The sequence below is a fragment of the Homarus americanus genome, unplaced genomic scaffold, assembly GCF_018991925.1.
Source record: "Homarus americanus isolate GMGI-L3 unplaced genomic scaffold, GMGI_Hamer_2.0 scaffold32583, whole genome shotgun sequence".
NCBI classification, from domain to species: Eukaryota; Metazoa; Arthropoda; class Malacostraca; order Decapoda; family Nephropidae; genus Homarus; species Homarus americanus.
In genome coordinates this window covers 19,784,847-19,800,473 of record NW_024713129.1, presented here as the reverse complement: position 1 = coordinate 19,800,473, position 15,627 = coordinate 19,784,847, and the positions used below count along the sequence as shown (strand labels likewise).

At 40.4% G+C, this 15,627-nt stretch overlaps 1 protein-coding gene across 1 annotated transcript; it reads left to right on the top strand.

The window, feature by feature from the left end:
• The first annotated feature begins 14,092 nt into the window (after window positions 1-14,092).
• LOC121870386 lies at window positions 14,093-14,941 on the top strand. Its single transcript, XM_042372208.1, has one exon. It carries the CDS (start codon window positions 14,093-14,095, stop codon window positions 14,939-14,941), a length of 849 nt encoding a protein of 282 aa, XP_042228142.1.
• Window positions 14,942-15,627: the final 686 nt, after the last annotated feature.

Below are 15,627 nucleotides of genomic sequence, written 5' to 3'. Positions count from 1 at the left end.
TACACCTATCATGTGGAACTACTGTAACCTCATTAGGGTTAAACATTGGAGTATGCATCAGTCTTTATAATGATCTGAGTGATGATCGTAACATGATATTTACACTTACGAAGCATATTGAAAGAATATTCTACTATTCTCGGCTGCCTTCCACGCCCCACACCCTCGCCTTGACAATACCTATTCAGTATCACCACCACACACATGACAGTGTGGATACAGTACTCTTAATAATTATTAAAATGCAATGGAAAATATTTGACATTAATAAACAAGTACTTTTCCATTAAATGATATGTAATTTATAATTCGAAACTGTACAAACTAATCTAAATCCCGAGTAATTAAACAAAATATAATATATTAATAACCAATAGCAATTGCTGAACTCATAATCTTCCACTATGATGAATTCTTTGATCAAAGATAGTATCAAACTTAACATTTTCAATTATATGTCTAAATTGCGAACCGCATCTTCCATTCTATCAGCTGACTCACCTCTAATCAATATGTCATAATGATAGACTACAACCCCAGTGACCAACGATTAATTTTATATCTAACGTGCCAGGACTTGGAGCATTGCACCTCAACTTTATTTCTTCTAAACTTCAGCGAAATTCCGAGGAATTTGACGCACTGGTGAAGATCTTCAGAGGATGTTTATAATAAAAGAGTCAGTTTTACTTCATACATACTGTACAGTAATAACTTCCAAAAAGGTATACAAAAAAAAAGTTATCATAATGTTGTAAGAAAGTCTTGTGCGTTTTAAGACTTAACACTAACAGTGCTCGGGGCCAGTACTGAGTCCGCTCTTATTCGATGCACAAACCCTCAATATAATCTCGAATTTCCATGCATATATTTTTAACTGGAGTGTATTTGCATTGATCAGAAATAGTACAGGAGTTGTTTTAGGAAAGCTAGTACATTATTGTCCAAGGATTACATTTGTGAACTGAAGATTATTTACATATGTGTTGAGCTTATAAACAGAGCACTGTATTTGCTTTCATGCTCAACTGAGAAAACCACACATATGTGAGTACGAAAAAAAAGGTATTCGGACTAATGAAAGAAAAAATGGAATGTGACAATAGAAATGCCTTGGGGTCCTTTTCCAAAGGAACTAAAGAAACAAAAATAATAGTATTTTTCTTTCTGCTGCGTTAAAGGAAATGCATTCACTTTATCAAGACCTGAAAAACATATGAAATGAAAAAAATTTCATTTGTGCTGCAATAAGATTTACCTATGTACTTTCCTTCATCCATAAAGAAGTAAATCTTTCAGAAATACATATGTACTCAATCTTCACATGAAAACGAAAACTTTGCATTTGTATTAAACAGAACGATATACAGTAATCTCTTTCTTCAAAAAAAAAGTGTTCATAAGTGTGACACCAAAACTCATATGCAACTAATCTTTTACCTCATCCTGAAAATCTCTTTACAAAACTGTTGCACTAAAATATATACATGAACCTTACACCCATTCAGAATTAATTTACATTTAATTAAAAAAAAATACATAGCTAGGTACATTATCTTTCATCTGAAAATAAAGTTTACATGTGTTGCATTGAAATACATATGTATTTTATCCATGCCTGGTAAAGAAAAATACAATTGTATTGTACTAAAAATTTGACAAACTTTAACTGCATTAAAACAAACTTTATATATCATAATTATATGTAATGAAAAGAAATACATATGTATGTCATCTGCACCTGAAAATATTGCATTTATACCCTGTATTGCTCTAAAATACACAAACCTTACCTTCATCTGAAAAAAAAACTACAGTACCTCTATAAACCTCATTCTAAGTGTTACATACAGTTATAATTAAACCTATACATTGTAAATTAACCTAACCTCATCATAAAGTGTTAGAAGCCTTGATTTATCTCAGTACAAGACGTTAACACCGGTTAGGTTTCTTGTACTGTACGGTCTGCAGGGTTAGTAAGATGCATGCAATAAAAAATAAATAAAAATAACGTTTGAGCCCTGATAAATAAAGGCTCAGGATTCAAAGTTTATTCCCTCTTTATAGAATAATGAAGGATAAATTTAATTGTTATCTTAAAGATCCATTAACACGTATAATTATTTTAAAGTAATTTTAAATTTTGTCTTGGTGAATTTTAGTAAATTTTCAACCCAACGCAAATCATAAATCTGGACGTGCATATTTAAAACTGCACCTATGTATAACCTTACCTGGTATAACTGATACAAAATATGATGAGGTTTCAAATAATCAAGACTTTGTACTTACCACAGATGCTTCTGAAGTTCTAACCTGTAAATCCATAAACCAGTGTTAGAAACAAATTTGTAACAAAGTAAACTCATTTAAAAATAATGTAAAATAATAAACCACGTCACAATGCAGTTTTATACTTCTTTGACACTACTGCAAACGATAAAAAAGTATCACTCACTAAGAATTTTTAATTAACGCCACACTTCAGGTATTGTACCAACGGCCTTCATCCCAGATAAAAAAATAAACAAAAAATCATTGACCAGTTTCTAATGTATGATTTATCACCTAAAATATAACCTAATACTATTGTCTTTAAAAAATAAGAATGTAGTTTGCAATTCATATTAGAACTTGGCAACTTAAAATTATGTATTGTTTCTAAACGAACAGTAACATCTCTTTGGTAGCAATGAGCTGAAAATTTGTTTTTATTTAATGGAACCTTCAACAACTCCAGTGAATGTAACAAACCATCAATGTTCTTTCATTTCCCTCCTATATTACTGCCGACGTGCTTGTGACATTCTAGCAAATTAAAAAACATGTCTATGATTCTAGCTGAAAGGACAACTGACCATTGGCATCAGAGCTGAAATTTTGACATTCTCAATTACGGTTTGTTACTGCACAAATTTAGATCAACGGTTATTTCTTTTAATTCAATAGACAGTACCATTCAGGACTACTTCTTTTAGAAATAAAGACACAATGCTAAGATATACAGGCTGACAATCCCTTATCCGAAATCCTTGAGACCAGATGCATTTCGGTTTTTGGAATTTTTCGGTTTTCAGAATTTTTTTTTTTTTTTTTTACAGGGATCAGCCCACCCGGGCACAGGTCACTGACCCACATTGGGGCCTGGGAGCTAAAATATAATAATAATAATAATAATAATAATAATAATAATAATAATAATAATAATAATAATAATTATTCATAGGTCTAGGTCGTGTTTCTCACTTTTGATCTTTTCTCATTCTTGTATTTCTTTATTATTATTATTATTATTATTATATTATTACAGTATTAATGTTATTATTATTATTGTTATCATTCTTATTTTATTTTTGTGTATTTTGTATTAAAAATTTTATTTACTATGAATACTTATTATTATTACTGTATTATCATTATTATTATTCTGATTATTATAACTATTACATTTTCGCCCCCCAGGCCCCGATGTGGGTCAGTGACCTGTGCCCGGGTGGGCTAATACAAAAAAAAAAAAAATACATGCTCCGCAAATTTTTTGTTTTCGGTTTTCAGAGCTTCTCGGTTTTTGGAATTTCGGATAAAGGGTTGTCAACCTGTAGTTCAATTTTGTACAGCATAACAAGTACAGTAATTTAATTAAAATAGTGTATAGTGATGTTAACTTTGTGTTGTTATTGCTAATATTTACAAAACTTAACAGATAACTAATAATACAAATGTGGAAATTATTTTGTATAATGACAGTTAATAATATTAAATTGTAAATAAAACCTTGTAACGACTTTCCCGAGGAGCCCTGAAGCACATTCGGGTCCTGGATTTTGGTGTGAATTTAAAGTAAAATAGGCTTGTTGTCAGCACCAGATCCGGGATTTCTCACAATAAATCGTATAATCCATGATGATTCACAAGCATAAAAATATTAACAGTGGTGTATGCTTGTTACTATTATAAATATCTGTAGTTAGTTTGATGAACTTACATAGCCATCAGATATTTTTACCTGGTTTAGACGAGTTCACTATTTCTCGTCAGCTACTTTAATTCTGATAAATTCGTTTGTGTAAGTGAACTAATAATAGATTGCCATTATATTGTAACTAAATTATACAAGTAAACCTTAAACAAATAAATTAGTTAAGCGGGACGTATCGAACGGTGACTGCTTCCAGCGCCTTTTAGCTAAGACCTGACGCCAGGGGTACACTGGCAGAGCCGCTTATATGAACATCACAGACAGAAGTTCAACACAACAACCAAGATAATGTTTTTACTTATACGTTCCAGATAGTGCCCCGCAATATCGCAACCCTAAAAACTGGGCTGAAATCTTCTTAGAACTTCATAAAAGATTCATAATCCCTTCCCACGGTAAAGTTAAGTATCTAAAAGTACTGGAGGTGAGGTGATTTCGTAAGAGAGGGGGGTAGGAGGAGGTAAGCCTCCATTTTTCCAGTACACAAATATATTAATAAGTGTGTGCATAGAACGTTCACACAAATAATAAACTTTAAAATAACAAACAATTTTTTTTCGGCTACACTCGGGTTAGGCATATGCTTGACTGTCACAGCTTGCCCTCCCTGAAACAGGTAGCCATCTCAACTTAACTTAACCTAACCTAACCTAGTCTAATCTAATCTTACCTAACACGGAAAACCAACTTAACTAAATCTAACCTAACCGAACATTGCCTAACCTAATATAATATTACGAACATAGGTAAACCACTTCAACCTAACCTAATCTTGAGTGTCACAGTAACCACCTCGCGCAATCGCTGTGACGATATTTCATGTTGGTGAAGATTTTTAGTTCTTGCCCGGACCCCCCGGGGATCCATGGTCTATAGTAACACCATGTTGCACAACCTTGGGACCCCATGTAATATGTGTGCCAAGTTCAAGGTTTCTTAACTGCTTCCATTTTGAAGCAATGGCTGAACACAGAGACAGGCAGACAGAAATGTTCTTTTATTATTATAACATTTAAAATAGACAGTCAAATGGGTAGTTGTACAACCAGTACTACATACCACCTGATGTACAACACCAAGGTGCAATCTTACAGAAATGCTTTGTGTGATATTTATGCAACTTGCAGAGATATAGAATCCGAAATGTTACCTAAGAATACACACTTTAAATATCCTAAAATTTTCAGTCTTATCCAATACCTACACAACCTAGAACATCATTTGGTCTTACCAACTCATAGTTTCATCTCATAATTTTTAATTGTTGGTGGAGTAAAGTGATTATAAACCTTGTGTTACCGCACGCACTGTGCGAGCGTTAATGGTGGAATTTAGGATAACAGTTGATATGAACACAGAGTTAACTAGTTAAGTTGAAGGAGTGAGGCTAGCAGTGTTGATGGTATTAGATCTGCTGAAATGACACGCAAGTATTAAGAGAGTTGTTGTTGCGATGGCCACCCCTGGCCCCTGAACGAAATCATAAGGCAGTATTTATCAACTGATCACTGTAAACACACCAGAGGCTTTCTACTCCATCTGTCCTGGGTGGGCAGTTCAGGATACATTGTCGAGCTGTGAGCATCACCACGAATATCACTTACAGACTAGTTATAGGACCCGTTACACGCAAGTCTATTTTCATGTGAGTCTTTATTGTTCTAAACTGTTATGTATTGGGAGATACTATGTATACATCTTTGTAATTATCAGATAAGTGTGCAGTAAATGCTGTTACCATTGTGTACGATATGAAGCTGTTGTTTGTCATCTAACTTGGAATCCACAAATCATGAGTACTGTGCTAACATTAACATTGTATTGACAGGTTTTGACCATTAAACATCATTGAGTCCACGTGCACAGTTCTTCTTATCCAGACATCGCGTACTTACTGCTTCATTGGCAGTAACAGTCAAAACAAGAGCCTACGACTGAAGTTGACATCTGAGAGGTGACGGTCTACACTCACCCTGGCGAAGGGAGGAAAGTTAGCGAGCTTCTCCACCTACTCATGCACACCAACAGCTGGGCAGGACGGGCGTGCATACGTGGCGTTGGTGAGCCTTGGCGCGCTCCCTCCCCTTTCCCTTCCAGTTCCCCACACCTACTGTACTATTGGAACAGGAGGCAGGTGCGTTCATACGCCGATACGTAGCGTTATCATGCATTATAATGTACCTACTGTGACGCCAAGAAGTGTTGTTTCGTGTGAATTACAAGGTAACTTCGGTGTCATCAATACGTCTTATGAAGGTGTGCGTTACAACGTAACTTCGGTATCGTCGGGAAGTGTTGGAGGAATGATACAATACAGTCACCCTTCTAAAACACAAGTTTGATGTACAACGCTCTGCCTTACCAAGGCAAGTGTGTTTTTTTTTTTAAATCACCCGCCTCTAAACCAGAAGTGCAGTACACCGGACCACCATACCAGGTGAACGGTGCCAAAAATCACCCGCTTCTAAACCACGCGTGGAGTACACCGGACCAACATACCAGGTGGATGGTGCCAAGAATCGCCCGCCCATAACGAGGTGTGGAGTACACAGTTCAGCAAGGCCAGGACGGGACAAAGGACAGTATGGGGGGATGATAAATCTACATACATAATCAACACGGATGGTGAAGCTGTGGCGAAGTGTGATGATACTCATGATGGGAAATCGTCTACTGTTTTGGCAATTATGCCAACTGCGGGGGGAAGGCAAGAGTGGACCGCCGGAGAGCACTTTGGACAACGTGGAGTTTCATCAATTACTGACACTTATGAACGAGTGATGGCACGAACTGAGGGTGTGCCCTAAATGAGCTTAATAAGCAGGCGAGTATCCAAACTGCCACAATCCTTAAAGATTTCAAAGCTGAAATAACCAGAATGAAGGGAGAAGCAAAGGAACCCACAGTACAAACTCAACCGACTCGGACACTGCGAGGATCAAGTGAACCACGGCCAAACGGTTGCCACTACAAGTGATTGATAGGTGTCAGGATGAATAACAAGCACTCGTGAGTTTCGATCAGGGATCATCTAAATTTCTTCACCAGGGTGAGTCAGAGTATATTGGTTCATCGTCCGCCTGCCCCATGATTCAACGGCTTCACAAGCAGGCACAAGATGCCTCAGATAAAATCCTTAGGCACGAGACACAGGCGGAATTATGGAGTCGAAGCATGAAGGAACTAATGGCTACACTTCGATCGCCATAAACCCCTCTTCCATCGTTCAAAGAGGAAAGCAAAACCGAATACTGGGACTTCAATCGGGCATTTAATCGCTTCATAGATGATGCATCAATGCCGGATTCAAACAAATTACATGCTCTTCTACAAGCCTGCACCGGAAGGGAAATGAAGATAGTCTTACAATCCTGTGAGAGGTTGGGCCCAGGAAAGGGATGCAAGAAAGCATTGGCACTTCTCACACAGAGGTTCAGGGGTGAACAGGCATATGCGGAGGAATTAGTGATAGGCGTTCAGGATGGCCCCCCCATAAGGTCAGGAGATGGGAGAGGCCTGTAAAAACTGGCAGATGAGTTGTTATATTGATATTGATATTGAAACAGTTTATTTAGCCAGAAGAACACAGATACAGAGTCGAAGAAAAATAATATTAGATTCGCATGGCTGAGCCAGTTGAGAGGCTTAACTCTCTTGAAGGCACCTGATATATACTGTACACAGGACCGCCATACCAGGTGGACAGTGTCAAGGGTCGCCCGCCTCTAAACCAGGCGTTGAATACGCCGGACCACTACACCAGGTTGGGGAGCATTAGTTATTTGGAAAACTGGGACCTACTACGTGAGCTGGACACAAGGACATGCGGACATGCATTCGGAGCGTAGTAGCAAGGCTGCCCAACAACCTACAAGACCGATGTACAGATGAATCACACTCTCATACTGTAAGGAACAAAGTGGCTTTCTCCCTGGAATCAAGTGGATAAGAGACTTCGTGCATAACAAAAGCAGCAGTGATGACCAAAAGAAGGGACAAACCCAAGAAGAATGAGCATCAAGCAAGCGAGCCGGGGGTTTCGCTAGTAAGAAACTTGCGTTGTTGTTACGTCTGCCTGAACAACACGCATCTGATTGCTGAGTGCAAGTCTGACTTTAGATGCGGTGTTGATGATTGCACTGCGAAACATTCGAAGTGGCTCCACAAAACTGAAGAAAAGGTAAGTAGATATCGGAGTACACCTAGGCCTGTTGGTGGTTGGAAAGCCATGCCGGAGATGGCATGTCTATGCCGAGTCAGAGCCAGTGGGATCTTAATTCAAGACGAAGCACATATGATGAAGTGAATAATTATGGGAAAGAAGGACGCCAATCCGAAAGGGGACAAGCATCTGGTTTACAGGGTTACAATGCGTGCTCGTCCAAGATTACACAGAGGGAGTGGAACTATGAGTAACACGGGAGAGTCAAGCAGAGGAGCAACACTTATGCAGTCAGATCAGACAGTAAGTGGACGAAATTGGAAAAGGAGGCTGCGGACAATCTTGCCCTTTGTAGATGTCAAGGTTCGAGAAAAGGTAATCTGTTTGGGAAATACAGCCAGGACTTTGGCACTTATAGCTTCTGGCAGTAACAGATCGTTCTGCACCCAACAATTAGCGAGGAAATTGGGAGTAAGAGGCAAGAGGGTGCAGCTTTCCATGGAAACACTTGTGCAGGAGTCAACACAGTGGACTTCAGAAGTTGATTTAGAAGTCGTAAGTGCCGGTCTGAGGAAAGCGAGGATGATTTCTCTGCCTGGAGACTTAGTCATGGAATGTCTCCCGTCAGCATTACAGGAATCAGTAGCAACACATGACGTCTCGAGATGGAGACACCTCCAGGGAGTCGTAACACGTTAACAAGACTACTGTGGAGCTCCTAGTGGAACAGTTGCCCCGTGTGCATTAATACTGCTGGAGGTCAGAGGAGGAGGTGATGGAGCCCCCTTCGCAGTATGGACAGGCCTTGGTGTAACAGCAGCTGTTGTAGTCGGATACACTCCGACACGAGGCGGGTCTGGGGCCCTCGGCCCACGAGGTGAACCTGCCGTCTCAATCGTGTTGAATCACCGACATCAATGCATATATTAATCCCTGCTGGTTACCCACCGGCTCAGCAGCCGATGGGGTGTTCGAATAAGCCAACCCTGGAATCTGGAGACAAACGGGAGAGCATCACGGGAGTGGGAAGCATGATGACAACACAATCACAACAAATCCTTCGTCTCGCAACGTCAGACGACATTTACTTTATATTACTTCTCACACTGGGTGAATGACAATTCCACTGTTACAACATGAACACTGATGAACACTGATAATCCATTACAATGACTGAATCAAACTGAATGGTTAGGGAACACATCTACAGTACATACCTGGAGACAAACGGGAGAGCGTCAAGGGAGGAAGTCTCTCCTTTCCGCCTTGGTATATATACCCCAGAGTTGCCAGCGATCGCTACTCACGCAATGACAAAAATTACAAACAAACCAACTGTCACACATGCAAGGATGACCCTCAGTTGACAAAGGTCTGGCGAATTACTTGAGTTGATTTGCACAAACTACGTAATTCAAGATTGAGCTGGCCAGCAGAAGTGAAAAAAACATATTGACAACTGTGTTCGAAGGCAGGACTTACTGGGAGGGATCATGACTGTAAACATCAAATGGGAAAAACACGCTTCTTCTAGGGGATAGCTAACCCACTCATGTTTTGCGTTCGTGGAGTATAATAAGAATCAGGTTCTAAAACAGACTAGCAGTCAACGTGACCATGACAAAGCTCCCCCTTTCCCCAAGATTCTTATTATGCGGTAACGTTCGCTAAACATGTAAGTAGTTACACATATTCTTTAAATAACTGTTACCTTTCGTCACGATTTCACACTACATACACTCGTAACAACACATCTCAGGACGATTACAGGCATCTGGCACAAAAGACATACAAAACAAGAACACAATGGCTACATACATGGGATAAACGGTAGTTAAAAAACACAATCTATTATCATTGACAACATTGAATAGGGAAACAAAATACAGGTAATTAAACATAAATAGGAATAATGTAATGAAAAAGAAAAACATAAACATGGGGTTACATACATAGCATAAAATTTTTTTTACACATTACACACTCTGGAGATACAGCTTCTCATATCAAAAGTTTCACTTAGAGATTAATCAAATGCTTACTCGACACCACTGAGATTTAACTTAGACTTCTCAAGCTAGGATGTAGATGAACAGACCCCATTCAGTCGAAGGAATGAATTGAATGACTTTAAATGAAAGAGTCATTGTCCTACTCGTGAGAGGCAGCAACCTTCAAGGGATCCCGAACGAGCGGCGATAATCCCCAGAATACGACGCAAAACGAAACGGTCCTTATGGGAGCACAACCAAACCAAAAATATGTCTGTACTTATGGCATTTGCCATTTAGCGAAATCAGCGCCATTGTCGATGCCTGACTCCACCTAAGAGTCACGAACACTACTCCTATACACAACAACAACAACAACAAGCCGAGCTAGGTATCTTTACTCAACTGGTAACAGATACCCATCAGATGATTGCAGAACAGCCAATCCATCTTCCAATCTCTGTGTCTACTGCAACTTGACAATCCCTCTCTGGAAAAAAATTCAAAAAAAAAAAATCACATACACCAACATACTGTACTCACAAACATTCCCAGTTCGCCACATTCCACACTCACATGGGCAAACAACATACTTACCTTCCACAACTTACTGATGCAAGTCAACAACACATTCTCTCACTTACCAGTTGTACTTCTCAATTGCAACACAAATATGCAAAACATCACTCTTCACCATGCGCATCAACAACCAATGCCTTCCAGTCAAAGGTCCACAACCCTTTAAAGAAATCTCGGCAACGCTGATGCCAGTCTCTCACATAACTAGCAAGAGAAGCATTCCTCACTCTTCTTCCCTTCTACACTTCCCTGTCCATCAGGCCACGCACCTGAGGAAGCAACTGGTGGCGAGACCTGGGTGTCATTCCTGTGAATGAACACGTCTCCACCCACATACTTCTCAACTCTACACATCAACTTACTGGACACAGGTTCTGAGCTGGCTGCCCTGAACTGTCCTCGTGTGACGGCCATCATGCCTGGAGGTCACAACAAATCGCTGTAACTACACAACACAGGCACAGTGTAGACCTTCAAAAACAACGGATTACTTCCTAACTGACCTAATACACAAAAAACTCTTGAAATACTGTTCACAATTACTGCTCAAATACTACTCAACTTATTACTCACTCCCCTAGTGATAATACTGGAATGTGAACTTTTACTTTACCGCTTTACTGATGAATACACGAGAAAAACATCACTGTACTCTTTTGTCACTTTTCAAAACACTTACTGTGCACTCAAAGCAATGGTACTTGTTATTGTCAAGCTCTGTATGGTGCAAAACAGTAGGAACTCTTCCAGAATTACACTGTACTCTAGCAAATCAAACAACTTAAAAAAGAACCAAAGGCATTTCCATTACTGAAAGTTACGCTCACAAAAAATGAAGTGGTAATACTGTAATACTTTACGAGACTGTCCCCTCGGTGCTCAACAAGTATTCGCTGTCTTTTCAATTGCAATGATTTTAACACTGTTATCACTTCACAATGTGCTCTGTTGTACTCACAAATGGGGTTCCTTACATGTACTTTCAACAATCAATTTTCAAAGATTGCGTTCTTTCAGATGTCCATATCACCACAGAGTCCTCAAACCATCAATGCAATTGCTAAAATTACACATGTATTAGATCTCAAATAAACATAAAACACTCTTACTGACAATGCCTGTCAGTCTATACTGCTAGAACTAATGCCCTTGGCATTAAAATCATACTCTGATAGAAACAATACAAAAATACCATATACTCGGAAATATATAACACAACTCGTGTTATACAAATAAATTCACTTGTCAAAACTGACGTCAACTGAGAACTAAAACATTTCCAATTGAAATCAAAACAAATACATCCAAAATATGTCACAATTTCAAATAACACTCAGTTACATAACCTTAGTACAATTATGGCCTTCTGGTGACACTCAGAAAAAACACTGACCCAAAACACTCTTAACATGGCAGATGTTCACTGTTTGCTCATTGTCTGTGAATATCAAAGTATTAACTCGAGTGATCACAACAATTGCTATGGTACCAGTGCAGAAAGGCACCCAAAAAAAATATTACCTTGGCATACAACCAACACTTTCCTGAGATTTCACAAAAAGATTGCAAAAAAAAAATAGTTAGGTAGCTAACCTCTTTTTCTCAGACACTTTTCAATACTCTGAACATTACAAGTTTCTACATTTAACTGTACACTTTACTTTAAAACAAATTTCTAATTTTCTTGAGGCAATTGTTCTACCCTAACCTCAAGTAAAGTATTTGCCGTGAACTGTTTTCAACTTCTCCGTAAAACCACAGAAAAAAAAATTTGCACAGAATTACATACTCTACTGTATACTGGAACAATTACGGAACAGAATTATTAGCAATCTGAAATATTCATTAGTTACAGTGAAATGATTAGGTACCTGTGCAGAGAAATGGTTAATACAAATCACACTTAAACAAAATTTACCCACAGTATCACAGTTATTCCTCCTGACCTGATACCATGTGAATTACATCCCACCGCTGCCACGAGGCGGGTCTGGGGCCCTCGGCCCACGAGGTGGACCTGCTGTCTCATTCAAGTTGAATCACCGACATCAATGCATATATTGATCCCTGCTGGTTACCCACTGGCTCAGCAGCAAATGGGATGTTCGAATATGCCCACCCTGGAATCTGGAGACAAACGGGAGAGCATCACGGGAGTGGAAAGCGTAATGACAACACAATCACAACAAATCCTTCGTCTCGCAACGTCAGACGACATTTACTTTATATTGCTTCTCACCCATGGGTTACCAAACATCATCTACAATTATGAACTGTTTGACAACAAACCCTACAGTGACCCCTAAAACAGTTTGGAGAAACAGGTCAGGCTCTTCTGGGAAATAGAAAATGTCCATACCAAAGGCAGCGGAAGTGCCACCTACTCAGTAGAGGACAAGAGGGTTCTGAAATTGTGGTCAGTCACTGGCACCAAGGAAGGAAACCACCATTCAAGAAGAGGGGCCAGGTCTTCCTAATAACAAACGCATGGCTGAACTGAAGAGTCTAAGGAAACGACTTATAAAAATCCATGGCTGCACCAACGGTTCACTGAAGAAATAAAATAACTGTTACACAAGAGTTATGCAGAGTGAGTGCCCACTTCCCAGCTCCACTCCAGTCCGGGGCTGACCTGGTACCTCCCGCATCACCCCGGTATTAAACCCTAACAAACCAGGGAAGATGCGGATCATCTTTTATTGTGCCGCTGTTTGCTCCAACACGTCATTGAACAGCCAATTGCAACAAGGACCAAACCTAAGTAACAAACTATTAGGTGTTTTGTTACGATTCCGACAAGGACAGATTGCACTCATGGCTGACGTTGAAGCCATGTTCCATCATGGTGGGACGGTGAAGACTTATACAAATATATAAACCGAGTTCGTATGGAATGAAGGTTCATCTCTTTGGAGGAGTGTGGAGCAAGTCGTGCGCAGAGTACGCCCTTCGACGTACCTTCCACGATCATAACGCTGAGTACCCTGCAGCTGTGGTACAAGCAGAATGTAATTTTTATGTGCATAACCTGCTCATATCGGTGGAATCCCCGGGAGATGCTACTAGGATGTCTCAGCAACTGCGACATCTGCTATCAAAGGGAGGGTTTCGGCCAACAAAAATGGGCAAGTAACCCCAAGGGCATCCTCAATTCTTTTCATCTGGATGAGAGATGTGGGGATAAAAGAACTCAACCTAATTCAAGACATATTACCACTAGAACGTGCCTTAGGTGTGGTATGAGACCTAGAGAATGACCAACTTGTTGCCACGGTTCAAGTACCGCACAGACCCGCTACAAAAAGAGGACTTTTGAGCATTGTTAGCTCAGTCTACGACCCTCTCGGGTTCATTGCACCGTCCCTCATCAAGGCAAGAATGTTGTTTCAAGATGAGTGCAGGCGAAAGGGAAGATGGGATGAACCGTTACTGGAGCACAATAACACAGCATGGAAGGAATGGTTAAAAGACCTACTGAATCTGGCGAGCCTCCGCGTTCCCCAATGTTACAAGATTAAAGAGGTTGGACGAGCAGTCTCAGTCCAGTTGCTTACATGTTGCGATGCATCGCAGGCAGCGTACGGTATGGTTTCCTATCTCAGAGTGACAGACGACCTAGGAAGGATCCACTGTTCCTTTCTATACGGCAGGGCAAAGTTGGCTCCCCTCAAACAACAGACAATACCCCGATTGGAACTTTGCGCAGCTGTGTTAGCCGTCAATGTTGACCGAATGAGAGAAGAACTGACCATGGATATAAAAAAATCGTTCTTTTGGACCGGTAGCATATTAGTTCTCCAGTATCTTGCAAATGCCAGTCGACGATTCCATACCTTCGTTGCAAATCGGGTGGCTATGATACAGGAACTGTCAGAAATGAAACGGTGGAGGCGTGTAGGTAAGTCAATGAATCCAGAGGACGATGAAAGCCGAGGACTTTCTTTGGGGAACCTGATTGATGTTTGCCGATGGATCCAAGCACCGGTTTTTCTGTGGAAGGTCGAGGAACAGACGCCGGAAAAGCCTAGACTACCACTGAATCTAAGTGGCGACATGGAAGTGAAGCAGACATTGGCTATTTTGGCGACTGGTAGCCTAGCCACACGAGACACACAAACAAAAAACGCTCTGTATATATTGTGGGCTAGATATTCAAACTGGCCCTATTTACTGAGAGGAGTAGCTTGGCTCAGAAGATTCATAAAATGGCTTGAGAATATACTGTAAGCCACCAGCAAGACAATCACGGTGGAATAAGTATGAAGTATGACAGAGGTGCAAGAGGCTGAGGTAGCCATCCTACGTTCGGTGCAAAGGGAGTGTTATCTGGAGGAGATGAAAGCTATTGCTAGGGGTACACTGAGGGGGCAAAGTGAGATTTGCAGACTGGAAACAATTTTGAGCGAGGATGAACTAATCAGGGTGGGTGGTCGAACGAAGAATGCCCCCTATTGACGGGGCAGCCAGCATCCCATCCTACTTCCTTATCAACATCACGTCACTGAAATCTTAGTGCGGGACATACATGAAAATCAGGCTGGACACTCCAGAAGAGAACACACGGTGGCGTGTTTATGACAGAAGTTTTGGATTCCCGATGTCGCCGGCTGCTGAGCAAGATTACTCTGCTCTGCATGGTGTGCGCCGGATCTACTGGAATCCTGTGCAGCAGAGTCAAGCAGATTTACTGGAGGACCGAGTTACTCCAGGTAAGCCACCGTTTGCTTACGCAGGGCGGATTGCTTCGGACCTTTCAGCATTAAACAAGGGCATACACGTCTCAAGAGGTGGGGATGTCTGTTCACGTGCCTGACCACTCGTGCTGTACACCTTGAAGTTCTTTACTCGTTAGATGCTGATGCCTTTTCAACGCCAATATGATATCATTGGCACCCAAACCATCAATAGGTAGC